The sequence below is a fragment of the Rhizopus microsporus genome, assembly GCF_002708625.1.
Source record: "Rhizopus microsporus ATCC 52813 unplaced genomic scaffold scaffold_24, whole genome shotgun sequence".
Taxonomy (NCBI): Eukaryota; Fungi; Mucoromycota; class Mucoromycetes; order Mucorales; family Rhizopodaceae; genus Rhizopus; species Rhizopus microsporus.
Window position 1 is genome coordinate 238,892 of NW_019671939.1, and position 13,488 is coordinate 252,379.

Genomic DNA, 13,488 nt, shown 5'->3' on the forward strand with positions numbered 1-13,488 from the left:
GATTAGGCATACTTGGTGACCATAAAAGATTTGAAAACGTCGTACAATGCCTTCGTCATCAATTTGGGGTAAGTTTGGGGGATAACGAATGACGTGTTTGATATGAATCATTATACTAACTCGAGTATAAACTTGCAGTAGAGCATGCATTCTACTTTCTTCTATTGCATCTGATAAGAATAACGTATACTAACAGTAACTATAGTAGCCATTAAAATAATAGTCATAAGACAAGCATAAATAATCACACTGACAGTATTAATTCTCCAATAAAAATCACATGTATATTATTACTGTTCTATCAATAAACAGCTACTGTGATGGTTATCGACTTATTCGTCTTTTACAGATGTAAAACTGGATACGAGTTTACACCAACAAAGGCATAAATCTATTGAAATGGTCAAGCTACTGATACAGCGAAATGTGGGTTGGATTTAAAGTAGATCTTCGACTACTATATGACTCAAAGCAGAGTTTGCTTTCCAGAGACGCTATCATCGCTGTGGGGCTTCAGAAAAGGCTTGGTTTTGTTAGTATCGCTGATGTTCGATTGGGATTGAAATACTTTGATAATCAGAAAGTACAAGAGTTTGATCGACGGTCATCGGGAGACAGCACTGAGTACCCAGTTGAACACAACCAACTATTGCAAGCTAGCTCCCAGGCGCCAATGATGTGACACACCTTTTTACAATCCACCCAAAGAGTACTCATAGAGCTTATCATAGCCTGTACCTGTCCCCAAAATATACTGTAATGTTCATTTATGGGATTATTGTTATAATTGCACATGACAATTGAACGAGAGATCTGAGCGTCATAAAGTCTTGACTTTTGCTCTTTTTACTTAATCAAGACCATAGCGCTAAACAAGCAATTACAACAATATGTTCCTATTAAGAAAATGGAGTATAGATAGTGTCATTAGTGCCTACTCTCTAAAGTAGTACAATCCACTACATGATCTCATACATCATTCTTGTGTTTAATAAACCGGAGCTCTTTTCTTCTCACAAAGAGATTGTCACAAAGGGGTTAAGTTTTTGGCTTTTGTTGCCGAAGGAAAATAATTTTAGCTAGAGATGCTTTTACAAGAGAGTTCATCTTCCCATTATTGTATAGGTGCAGTCTCAGCTAGGCTATCAAGCCTTTGTAAACAATTACATATGGTATAAGTATTTTATTGATTATGGATCATTTGTTACTATGTTACGTAATCTCGCCTCATCATGTTCGTATCACCCATATGTAAATGATTATGACTATTGTTTGCTTTTTCCTTTTCCTTTCTTTTGGCGGTTATTAGCTTTAGCCTTTTTCTCGCCTTTCTTTTCTTCTACTTTTATTTCCTCTTTTTCTACTTTCTTTTCCTCTTCTTCTTCTTCCTGTTTCTCCTTCTCTTCCTCTTCTTCTTCCTCTTCCTCTTCTTCCTCATCCTCATCCTCATCCTCATCAGAGATATCATCATTAAACAGACATTGAGATGTTGAGGCTACTGGCTTATGGTTGCCATTATGTGAAGTCTTTTGTTTCTTTAGTGCTTGTCCTATAGCTGACTTTACTCCTTCAACTACTTCTTCCTTGCTTTCTAAAAATTCATTATCATCAAACAAATGTTTTCTTGGTTCTCTTTCTTTCAATGCTTCTTCTATCTTTCGCTTCAATCTTTCTCTTTTTTCAGCTTCTCGTTTGGGAAGAGCATCCAATTCTTCTTGCAATCTGCAAGTAGATTAGTTAACTACTACTACATATTTGTGTTTTGCTAAATTTACCTTTTAGCTTCATTCACGCTTCGAATTCTTCGTCCTTGCAAGTCTCTGCATGCTTCGAAATTAGTTGTCTTTTGAGCATTCATTCGACCGCCCTGTGCACGGAGCATAGATCCAAAGCCTCCTTTACCACCTAATAAACGAGCTGACAAGTTGAAATGAAGAATATGTTTATCTGATTCTAGTGGCTGTTGATCATCAATATCAAGTCCTCCAATCGTTCGTAGTATTTGTTGATCTACAGGAATGTGTGTTTTGGAGAATATCTCCTGCTTTAAATCACATACTGTGTAAGTGCTTGACTCTATCGGCAGACATAATGTAGCATTATTCGAAAGTAAAGAGATAATTGCTTGGGTCATCTTATTGAAAGGAAAAAAAAAAAAAAAAGAAATAAAGAAGAAAATAGAAAAATAAGAGACAGAGCATATAGGAGAGTCACGTGCACCAAGAACCAATCAATCTTGGCTACGGTTAAAATAGGTTCAAAGGGCATTTCTTTCTTAAAATAAGGAAATATGAGAACAGTTCCCCTCCTTGTATGAAAAGAGACGTTAGAGCTGATGGAGTGATTTTAATTTTGAAAAATATAATGTATACAGTTTAAGATTGCTTGCATTCAGGAGCATTTTCAGTTTTAGCAGGCTTCTATTATGAATGTTTAGTAACGTTTCTTTATAAAAGATGATTTAAGCTTACAGTATCGTCATCATCATCGTCATCGTCATCATCTTCATCATCATCAATATCATCATCACTAAGGAAATCATCCTATTTCAACGTGAGTTTGAATCCTCATTTTTGTAAATATAAATATACCTCATCAAAATCATCTTCATCATCATAATCTTCGTATTCAAGTGCCTTTCCTGTGAAATAATCAACAGCGTGAGGAATAATCTTTTCCTTGAATTCTTCACCCATTTCATAATCAGCTTCCAACTTGGCATCTAAACCTTCAGCCTCATCTTCATCCAATTCTTCAGAGTCGTCTGGAAGAACAGGAGGATTGAAGAAGTTGAAGAATGATTCAGCAGGAACTGTGCGCTTGACGACACGAGTCTTGTTGGTGCCCTTGTGACGCTGCTTCTTTGTTTCAATAGTGACAGTCAAGTCCTTGCCTTCTTTCCAGTTGATGTCACATCCTTCAGCATGGTCATAAACGTAATCACCACCGCTCACATTGTCTTGATAATAGTAAGTCTTGGTAAGCACTTTGTTGGTGAAGTAATCGTTTTCAGTAAACTCGAATTCTATTTGGAAACCAGGCTTCTCGAGATAGCTTAAACGAATATCAACAAGGTGCTTCAAGACATTACAGTCTTCATCTGTGATTGTTTCACCAATTTGTGGGTGGGTCTTTAAGGCTGTCAACCAGAACTCGGGAATACCCGACACATTATCATCTGTGCTCTCTGTTACATCGTTTTCCTTATCATCCTCCAAATCGCTCTGATCTTCTTCTTCATCTACTTTGGCTCCAAGAGCTACTTCTTCTTCTGTAGGTTCGTATTTACCAGTGATCACTTCAGCACGCTTGGTGTATAATGGACGGTATAACTCTAGATATTTCTTTTCTAAAGCCAAGACTTCCTTTTGAAATTCTCCTTCCAATTCAGCATGTTTGGATTGAAGAAATTTTAAGCCATTGATACGACGTTGAACAGAAGCAGGAAGTGGTTCACTGATGAGATTACCTAATCTGCCTTGAAGCATGCTCATCAGACCTGAGTTATTTTGACCAGCAACACCTAATGAATTCTTTGTCAGTCACTTGACAACAAATTTTTTATCTATTGTTCTTATACCTGGTGTACTAATAGTTTCTATCTCTTCAGAGATGGAAGGAACCGTAGGAATAGATTGTGAGCTTATGGGAGCTGCGTTTATAGGTGTGTTTTGTGGAGTGGGTGCTGTCACTTTCTTGTTCTTGATTTCAACTAGAGTTGGTAATTAGACAAGAGAAATGATGAGATGCATTCTATTATTACCTGCTTGCTGATCCATAACAAAGAGTTCCTTTCTCTATGAATAAATAAAAAGTCCTGAGAAAAGGCTTAGGGCAGGGAATTCATCATTTAAAAAACTTTTTGGCTGTGACTGATTTGTCATTTTTGTCGGTGATTCAATAAATGAGAATAAAAGGCATGCATGATAAAGGGGCGCAAAAGGAAATGAAAAAGTTTATTGTTTTACTAAAAAAGTAATTTTTTTGTTTTTTTATTCAAAATCATCATTTCCATGATCAAAGAGATAATTTGCAGCCAATTCTATATAAAAATAAATAAAAGCAAACTATGTGTTTTTCTTTGTTTTTACCTTCATTCTTATCGCATGCGAAATAAGCTTCTATGACAACTTGTCTTGGGAAACCCAATGCTTCCAGCTATAATAAATGAAGTTAGACAGTAATATCTTTAAAGTAATATTCCTATTTTACTCTTTCAATTGCTTCTCTTTCTTCAGCAGTCACTTGGATTGTTGCCGTTTCTGGTCCACCTTCTTCTCCTTCAGCTCCTTCCAAGAATGCTTGCAGGAATCCATTAGGATCAGCATTAATAGCTCGAATCAATTCTGGATTGGATTGACCTATTGATTGAAGCAAAGGTTGAAGCAAGCCAGGATTTGTTTGAACTAATTGACGAATTTGATGGAAGTGAGGTGTGTTTCTAAAGCTGGCAAGATCTGCACCTAATGGTTGCTGTTGTTGTTGTTGTTGCTGTTGTTGCTGAGCGTGTTGTTGAGCAGCAGCAAAAAGATTCAATGGTGCATCTAAAGTATGTGAGTTGAAGTTCATTATATATATTATATACACACTTACTAGCATCATTAGTAGGAGCTGTGGTTGTGCCAGGAGATATAGGTGTGTTGGTATCTTGTTGTTGCTCATCTGACTGTGGTTGTTGTGCAGCATTCATTTCATTCAATATATTTTCAGGAATACCCTAAAAAGATATTAGATACAATCATTAGAAGCCATGAATGAGCTTACATTGAACAGATATTCCACAGCTCTGTCAGGATTGTTAAAACTGGCACGAAGCGCACGTTCACATTGAGCACGTTCAAAACCCATGGCCATCATATTCTCAAGTACACTTTCCAATTGAGAGCCAGTGACTGCATTAACCGATTAATATACGGAAAATATTACAGAAATATATACTTGCCTAATTGAGAATAACTGTCCGTAGTAACCTTTTCTGCCTCTTTGGGAGTGTCAGAAACAGGTGCTGGGCTGTTGCTACTGGCAGGTGCTGCGGCAGGAGATTCAGACTTGACAGGTTCAGCTGGCTTTGATGGTGTTGTTGCTGCAGGTGTTGATTCTTTTTTAGCGGCAGAACTACTGGAAGCTGGTGTTGCTTTTGGCTAAAGATAAAGCATAAGCTTAAAAAACATTCATCAGGTTATATGCTCACCTTTGAGACCATTACAACCAAGAAGTCCTTTTCTGTAATGTTGTATTCTTCGACCGTTTTATCATCGGAAAGAATTTTACCTACCACAAATACAATTAATTACATATGCACACACACACACACACGTATACACGCGTGTGAAGTGGGTTACAAACTTACCAGAAAAGATAAGTTTTTGTTGAGCAACAGGATGTCCTTGAGATTGTTCAATCTTTTCCTTGACGGAGAGGATCTTTATAAAAAAAAAAGATAAGGATACAAAAGATCAAACGAAGGATTCAATCTTACAGAGTCAGTGCTATCTACTTCGAGTTTAAATTGCTTTTGTTGAAGTGTCTTGACAGTAATTTTCTATAAACGAGTTAAAAGTCAGTATCTTTATTAGAGGCATTGACTCAACTTACTAAAGCACCCATTTGTATGTTTGATAAACTTTACGGAAAAAAAGATTTTTCTATTAATCCTATCCAGACGTAATGAGCACATACTCATCTCAAAAAATACGTCACATGCTGAGATTGAATTGTTAGGCAGATGAAACAATTTCTGCGCCCTTAATTCCACCCGTAAGGTTTCCAACGGGAAGATGTGTGAACTTTATTTTTTCATGCAATCAAAAAAATTAAGCTATGAGGCTTTTTCCGAACAGAGCTCATAAATCAAGTTAAAATAGTAAAATAAAGGACAATATAGGGCTTTTTAAAGCATAAAAGAAAAGAAATGATAATAAAAAATGGCTCAAAATGGCTCCCTCACTCATGTTCTGTAAGAGTTACTTTTTTAGGTGAAATTCTTCCCACCTTTCTTCATGTTGCCCCAATTACACAAACATTACAACATTTTTTCTTGGAAAAAGTATAAAAAGAACAAAGTGTTCCTTCTCCTTTTTATTATTTACTTTTTTATAAAAATCTAAATGCTGGCATCAATTCCTTCTAATAACATCAAATATAACGATTGGCCATTAGATGAAGCTCAAGAGAATTTAATGACATTAGCTACTGTACAGTCTACTTATACACAACAAGCCATAAACCGTTGTAGATCATCGGTTGTTCGATGCAAGACCTGTCATAGGAAATTCCATTCTCTTGGTAACCTTGCAAATCATCATCAATTATATCAACATTAAGTTATCCATCGTATACCCCCCCCCCCCCCCCCCTCCTTCTTTTTCATATTTATGTATTTGTATATCATATTCATGTATTATAGTAAATAAAACCTACACATATTCTCATCTTTATTAATGACATGATTTACCAAGTGCCTTTAGTCTCCAATAGTTGTAAGGTAATGGAACAACATATCCTGCTGCTGCACTTACAGCAGCTGCCATCCAAAACTTGGGATCATTCAATACAACTTGGCCACCCATCAGGTGCCAATCAACCACATTCTCTGTCAGTTCCATAGCAAGCATAGAAACAAAGCTCATGCCCATTGCCGTTTTGAATGCCGCTGGATAAGGCACTTTCATCGTACGCTGTAGTAAAACAGTTTCTAAGGCTAAAGAGGTGGATATACCCGCTATCTACGATAATTAGACCGATTCATATCTTACAGATGCACATACCATTGATGCGGCTGTCGTTATAGCCGGTGATAGTGTAGGATGATGCATCTGTAGATACCACATTGTAGCAAAATCCCCTGTTGTACAACCGATCAAGCATCTATTCGTCTCTCTCTCTTAGACCTCTTTAAAGGAAAAAACAATAGTCATTTATTGTACCTTAACGTGTTCACCCTTGTACGTTGCCAAACAAGTGGATCCTGCCAAAACGAAAGGCTGGTCATCTTTGGCTCGGGTGCCTTTTTGACATGACAGCAAGAGGTATATTTTGAAAAGGACTGATTTATTACCTTTTGCCTTCTGACACTTTGAAGGAGGAAGGCATGCATAATTTTTGTTCAAAGAAAGAAAAAGAAAAAGTAACAAAATAGGAAGGGCCCATGCTCGTGTTTTTATCAGACGGAAAAATAAGCCAATAGAAACCTGAAGAACGGGCTTACTTTAACCATTACTGCGTTCATATTATTCCTGCCATCAAAAGTGCTGCTTTATTTACCAAGGTCGTTAATTTTTCCAAGTACGGACATATATCGGTTTTTTCTTGCCATGTTAGATGCATACATAATTTCTCGATATCTAATCATTTCGAGTCATTCTACGCTAGATCAGCTGCTGTTTAGGTAATTTCCCAATAAAAGAAATAATACGCGGGCCCTGATATCACAGGTGACAATGATTACCAATATAAGAAAGGAGCATGATGAATAGAAGCTATCGACGTCTACTGAATCTTTATTACATTATGGCGTAGGTTAAAAAAAATAGCTAAAGAAAACGGTTACCTGGGCGGAGAAAAGGAGAGAAAATAGTATAAAAAGGCAACGGTTAATTCTAGATATTAATGGTATGATAACAAGTCTTGGTTGCCCTATATCCTCTTCTTATATGAGTAACAGCTTCTTGGTAGATTCTCTTTGCATTCTACTTGCAGAACGAGGCTCATAAGTGACAGTAGACCTTATGAATTTGCCTAGCCCCTAAACAGCTTTGTTCGACAGCACTATTTGGCTTTACATGCCTCTGCCTAGTTTGTTTAAGTATTCATTGTATCGGTAGCATCATATATACGGCTTGATACAAGATAATAGCCTAGTGCTGATGCCGCCACATTTAGTATCAACTATCAGCTGTCAGGGTTTTCTGAGTACCAAGGCGTTTCTGGACCAAAATTTCCTGCAGGTTGGTCTTTGTACCATTGATATACAGCATGGTAACAATACGTCTCCCTAAGACAATGATCCCATAGTGACAGATGAGAACAAGACTTTCTTACAAGATATACTATACCTTTGCACAGATTATAAATCTAAATCAAGTGATGTATTTCAATAACATACAGAGTTAAATTGTATACCAATGGGTCTGTCGAGAGATAATGAATCGTTCGCTTAATGAGTTCCCTCCTTTAACAATATTATTTTGGTTGTACGACAATACAAACAGGGAATGCGGCATCTGATTTGTTGTGGCATTATTGATAATTAGAAGCTGCAACATCAATTTAAACAAGGTTACTCTACACTTTCATTGTTTTATGCCAAATACAAATCAAACATTATTCATTGTCATCTTTTCACTCATAGCAGCTGTTATTGTCTTGGCTACTTATGTTATCTGGTTAAAGAGGATCAAAATGAAAACAAAAATATACGAACAGAAGCAAGTAGAACTTGCTCAACAGCAAAACCAACTAAATAACCTCACGCCAGCTCAACTACAAGAACTAAAGCCTGTCTTATTACAAAAACTATATGGTTCTGACTTTCAGAAACAACCTAATCAACCAACCATGACTCAACCCATTAGCAATGTATAAAGAGACCCTGTTGTTCCCTCCCTTTATTAACCCAATTAAATAAAAGAGGTGATACTATTTTTTAAGGACAGAAAACTGCTTTTGGACAGTGATTTGAAGCGTCTCTTTTTTTTTTTTTTTTTCCAACTGCAGTTTGCACTCTTTTCGAAAACCATTCATCAGCTTCGAAAAGACATTGACCAAGGCTAAGAGATCGTTTCATAATCAATTTTTGTTAATGTGAAGCGTTTTGTGAATGATCAGAAAAAAAAACCGCTGTTGTGAAATGAACATGCATAAGAGTTGTCCTCACATAAAAAAGATCCCGTATCATGTAGCATCCTGCCTAGATACAGCAAAGATCCTCAAGTACACAGCCAATGACATTTTTTTTTTCTGAGTTTGAGATCGCTGTACGCATTTTTCTGTGCAATTGATGGCGAGACAGAACTTCAAAGGGTGATTCATGATCAACTGTAATTTCTTGTATCATAACGTATGTCCTAATAGTAATCAATCAGTATATATGTATTGAATCTCTTCATCTTTACTTCAGATGCTTGTACATGATCCAACTCTGCATGGTCAATAATGATATGGTATATTCCCTTTTGTGTAAGTGAATTCGTGATGTGAGATCTATAAAGTTCTATCAGCAAAAACAATGTGATCTTATTGATACTTATCGAGTGGTATCACCCTGACAAGCTTGTAGTAATACTAAAGCTTCATTTGTTCTTGGATAGGCTGGCTGATTAGACAGCAAGGTCTAACAAATACTTCGTCGATGTGATACAGACGAATAACAAAGAACAAAGGTACATGCCGATGAGCCTCTGTATAGAAAAAAACAAAGATCGTTATTAAAGTATCGTCATTTTGTATGAAAACAAGAGTATTACTTGATCAATGAGAATTGGGCATGTCGCGTTATATGCTAACGTGCTTTGGGATCAGTCTCTGTATTGCTTATTAGAGTATAGGCCTACAGTAAACTCGTACTATTAAGTATTTATAGGATAAATACAGCACTCACACTTGCCACGAAATCACAGTTTATCAATCATAAATTGTAGGAGACTGACCCTTGCTGTCCCTGTCGCATATCTAATTGTCATGAGATCAGAACTTTTTTGTAAATGAGATCTGTAGTTTATCGAAGTCACTGTAGACCTTATTCCACTATTATGGCACCCGTCTATCCGCGTAGTTTTGCAGATGGGTGGTGATGCTTCTAGACTATCGTTTATATGTGCTTTGTGTTTGAAAATAAAGTATTTAATGATACAATTAGGATATGTTTGAAGAAAAGACTGAGCTCAGGGTATTACAAATAATGTCACACTGAGGAATAAGAGAAAGGGGTATAATTTTAAAAGAAAATATATTATGTTACAGAGTGCCTTCCCGAGCCATTTAACTGATAAGACATATTCACATAGTAAGCAATATTGAATACATATCATAAATCTTGTAGTGTACGTTCTCCAATATGAGCATATCATCTGCATAATGTTCTGATTCACGGGAAAATACTTATATATGAAAGGATACAAATGACAAAAACAAAAAACAAAAGAATCCCAATACTCCTTTCTCTTTCTCAACAAAGATTTCCTGTGGGATCCAATTCCGGAAAATGCAGTTCATCTCCCCATTTATCAACTTTCACTAACCATGGTGTTGTTTTACAAAGAGTGTATTATTGAGTAATTAAATAAATTTAGAAACCAACTTTCTTGTCCAAGTTATCTCTAACAGCCTTGACAATGACGTGTTCATCGGGGAAAGCAAGAGCTTCAAGGTTGGCGGCATAGGGTGTAGGGACATCGGCACCAGTGACACGAGTCATGGGAGCATCCAAGTGCCAGAATGCTTCGTCTATTATATTCAAACATCAGCACACACGCACGTAATTCTCTTTTTAATGTCAATACTTACTTTCCATAACTTGAGCACAAATTTCGGAACCAACACCAAAAGAGGCCCAACCTTGTTCGACAGAAACGATGTGGTTGGTCTTTTTGATAGATTTGAAGATTGTTTCAGTATCGAGAGGCTTGATAGATCTCAAGTTGATGACTTCAGCAGAAATACCGTCCTTGGCCAAGAGTTCAGCGGCCTTCATACAGAAGCCGACAGAACGAGAGTGGGAGACAAGGGTGATATCTTTACCTTCACGTTCAACCTTGGCCTTACCAATAGGAAGAACAAAGTCCTCAGAGAGAGCTTCGGCGGACATGGGGTAAGAGATACCATATTCGAGTTCGTTTTCGAGAACGACGACAGGGTTAGGATCACGAATGGCGGCCTTCAACAAACCCTTTGCATCTTCAGAGTTCCAAGGAGAGACGACCTTGAGACCAGGGACGGAACCGTACCAAGCAGCAAAGTCTTGAGAGTGTTGAGCACCGACACCAGCAGCAGCGCCGTTAGGTCCACGGAAAACAATGGGGCACTTGACGATACCACCAGACATGTAGAAGGTCTTTGCAGCAGAGTTGACGATTTGATCAATAGCCTATAATATACTAAGTTTTGGTTTCTTGAATCCTATTTACACAAATTTACCTGCATAGCAAAGTTGAAAGTCATGAACTCACAAACGGGCTTCAAACCGCTGAAAGCAGAACCGACAGCAAGACCAGCGAAACCCATTTCGGTAATGGGGGTATCAATCACACGTTTAGGACCAAACTTATCCAGCAAGCCTTTGGTGACCTATATTGTTCAGTATAAAAGTTTTCTAATTAAAACTCCTCCTCTTCGTCACCCATATACACCACATTAAGCCCGAATCTACCCCAAATTTTTTACTGTTTTCCCAGATTCTCCCATTAACACCCCTACACCTCTCTCCAACAACGCGCACAACTATGTGTAGTGGCAAGTACCTTATAAGCACCATTATATTGAGCAACTTCTTCACCGAGAATGTATACTGTTTCATCCTTGATCATTTCTTCTTCCAAAGCTTGGTTTAAAGCTTCACGAACGGTCATCTGTCATAATAAGATAAATGCTTTGGTCTATAATTTTTGCGATAATTATACCTCAGTGCCACTTGACTTGAAACGCTTTTGTGTAAGAGCAATAGCAGTAGGCTTCATGGAAGCAGTAGCAACCTGCTTGACGGCAGCAGGAGCCATACGGTGAATAGCTGCAAGGAAGGTCATCGTCAGTTCGAAAAAAAATGAGATAAAAAAAAAAAAAAGAAGAACCAAGGGAAAAATAAAAAAATTTCAAATAAAAAAAAAACTCTTCCAAAAGATTGTCACAAAAACACTTCCAATAACAATAAAGGCAAGTATTTATTTTTATATTTTATTTTCTTCTTTTTTTACCACTTTCCTAACAACTTGTGTCCCTTTGGATTAGAAGAGGAAGTACGTGGAGGAGGTCTTTGATCTTGGTTGATAGGTCTGACCGCGTTATGAACAGTGCCCGTGTATGGTGGAATGACACTTGTTGGCGCAGGCAACTTTTTATCCAATTGACTCAGATCATTCACAAACTTATCAGGTGTAATAACATGCGTTGAGCCTATTCATCGTTCAATTCATCTGTTTTCCATCGTTGTCATAACAACTTACCAATATACACTTCTCTGTCAAAGGCTTCTGCAAGTTCATAGGCTGATCTAATTTCTGAATACGTCATACCTCCAACGATAAAGATAATAATGGGAGGGCCTGAAGGAGGTTTAGGAGCAGCCTAAACACAGACAAGTTCAATTCAGTTTCCTTGTTATCGCTTATTTCACTTACGTTTCCTTTTGTAGATTTTTTATGCCACTGGGTTTTATACACTCTCAGCTTTGGTACTTCCTTCACTGCTTCTGCCGTGTTCTTGCGTAAGCTTTGCTGCTTGACCGTTCGAAGATTATTCGGAAACAATCTTTGGTCAATCGTACCATCGATATGTCCCTCAACAATACGCTTGACAACAGGTACATAACGAGAAAGATCAAAAGGAACCTCCTGCTGAGCATCCTTCTTCTTTTTGCCCTTCTTTGTCTTTTGACCCTGTTTATTGGCTGATTTCGAAAGCTGTACGTTCAGTAAAGAGATGTTCTCGATGGCATCTTTATATTCTTGACTAAGACGAGCATATGAGAGTAGCTCTTCCAGATCGGCTGGATCCACCGTGTCTGAGGTAGCGATCCACAAGAGGATAAGTCTGGTCTTGACCATCTCACTACACTTGTGTTATTTCTTAATTCAGCCACACGGCATATATTTACCTTGTTTCTGGATCATCCAATATTGAAATTAAATCTTCTTTCAAATTTTCAACTTCATCCCCTTCAGGAGTTTTACCACAAGCCATGTTCTAGGATAAACTGTTATAAAAAGCTCAGCGGTTCATATCGCGTACCTGTTCAATTAAACCAATCACTTCCAAATTCTGGTATTTGAACTCATTCATACAATCACTGGCAATCGTCATATGAGCTGAGTATTTGGATTTCATTTCCTGGAACTGAGGAAGATTGGAAATTATATTCTTCATATCATTCAAAGTAGCTGCTGTCGTTTGCCTAAATACCAGGAGTTACTACGAGCCTTATATATATATACATATATATAAACTATTACCCTTCGCCAGAGGATTTCTTATTTTCATTTATGAATCGATTAAACTCTTCAATCAATTTCTCGGTCGTGCTAGCAATATGCATATGACGAATCATTGTGTACACGTTATCTTGTTCGTTCAAAGTCACTTCCTGTTTATGACTCGTTCCATCTTCCTGCACATAATCGTATTCATATTTGAGACCTGCCAACACTTCCTCTGGTTTTAATAAATCAGCCATCATGGCTTGATACGTGAATTCATGCAAAAAGGGTGCAATGGGATCAATAGTACGATCGAGTAAGATTAATGTACCGCTAGGAAGTGGAGGATCTCTAGGTGGCTATT

At 37.4% G+C, this 13,488-nt stretch overlaps 6 protein-coding genes across 6 annotated transcripts in view; all 6 read right to left on the reverse strand.

Moving 5' to 3' along the window:
* Positions 1 to 1,132: 1,132 nt before the first annotated feature.
* Positions 1,133 to 2,141, reverse strand: RHIMIDRAFT_231034 (uncharacterized protein). The gene is made up of 2 exons (XM_023607681.1): positions 1,776 to 2,141; positions 1,133 to 1,722 (listed from the first exon to the last, which is right to left on the reverse strand). The coding sequence occupies exons 1-2, from the start codon at positions 2,132 to 2,134 to the stop codon at positions 1,266 to 1,268; spliced, it is 816 nt and encodes a 271-aa protein (XP_023462145.1). The 5' UTR covers positions 2,135 to 2,141; the 3' UTR covers positions 1,133 to 1,265.
* Positions 2,142 to 2,228: 87 nt separating this feature from the next.
* RHIMIDRAFT_76065 (NAP-domain-containing protein) lies at positions 2,229 to 3,889 on the reverse strand. The gene is made up of 5 exons (XM_023615656.1): positions 3,764 to 3,889; positions 3,581 to 3,712; positions 2,592 to 3,523; positions 2,472 to 2,529; positions 2,229 to 2,417 (listed from the first exon to the last, which is right to left on the reverse strand). The coding sequence occupies exons 1-4, from the start codon at positions 3,777 to 3,779 to the stop codon at positions 2,527 to 2,529; spliced, it is 1,083 nt and encodes a 360-aa protein (XP_023462146.1). The 5' UTR covers positions 3,780 to 3,889; the 3' UTR covers positions 2,229 to 2,417; positions 2,472 to 2,526.
* Positions 3,890 to 3,992: 103 nt separating this feature from the next.
* Positions 3,993 to 5,542, reverse strand: RHIMIDRAFT_207996 (UV excision repair protein Rad23; the record flags this gene model as incomplete). Its single annotated transcript, XM_023607025.1, has 9 exons — positions 3,993 to 4,042; positions 4,092 to 4,158; positions 4,213 to 4,544; positions 4,594 to 4,717; positions 4,765 to 4,892; positions 4,958 to 5,141; positions 5,192 to 5,271; positions 5,351 to 5,423; positions 5,480 to 5,542. Coding segments are annotated over 9 exons (1,101 nt in total), but the record flags the coding sequence as incomplete, so codon positions are not given.
* A 561-nt stretch (positions 5,543 to 6,103) lies between these two features.
* On the reverse strand, positions 6,104 to 7,213 carry RHIMIDRAFT_76093 (uncharacterized protein). Its single transcript, XM_023615657.1, has 3 exons — positions 6,927 to 7,213; positions 6,768 to 6,867; positions 6,104 to 6,725 (listed from the first exon to the last, which is right to left on the reverse strand). Exons 1-3 carry the CDS (start codon positions 7,094 to 7,096, stop codon positions 6,438 to 6,440), a joined length of 558 nt encoding a protein of 185 aa, XP_023462148.1. The 5' UTR covers positions 7,097 to 7,213; the 3' UTR covers positions 6,104 to 6,437.
* A 3,072-nt stretch (positions 7,214 to 10,285) lies between these two features.
* RHIMIDRAFT_247839 (thiamine diphosphate-binding protein) lies at positions 10,286 to 11,738 on the reverse strand (the record flags this gene model as incomplete). The annotated part of the gene is made up of 6 exons (XM_023610454.1): positions 10,286 to 10,443; positions 10,504 to 11,083; positions 11,134 to 11,283; positions 11,380 to 11,436; positions 11,457 to 11,564; positions 11,616 to 11,738. 6 exons carry the CDS (start codon positions 11,736 to 11,738, stop codon positions 10,286 to 10,288), a joined length of 1,176 nt encoding a protein of 391 aa, XP_023462149.1.
* A 164-nt stretch (positions 11,739 to 11,902) lies between these two features.
* RHIMIDRAFT_247840 (Sec1-like protein) overlaps positions 11,903 to 13,488 on the reverse strand; it is a gene marked incomplete at both ends in the record, with an annotated part of 2,575 nt that continues 989 nt past the window's right edge. The window contains 6 exons of the mRNA XM_023610455.1: positions 11,903 to 12,105; positions 12,156 to 12,276; positions 12,330 to 12,759; positions 12,806 to 12,894; positions 12,940 to 13,102; positions 13,161 to 13,483. Of these exons, the coding sequence (XP_023462150.1) occupies positions 11,903 to 12,105; positions 12,156 to 12,276; positions 12,330 to 12,759; positions 12,806 to 12,894; positions 12,940 to 13,102; positions 13,161 to 13,483 (1,329 nt within the window). The remainder of the gene's footprint in view (positions 12,106 to 12,155; positions 12,277 to 12,329; positions 12,760 to 12,805; positions 12,895 to 12,939; positions 13,103 to 13,160; positions 13,484 to 13,488) is intronic.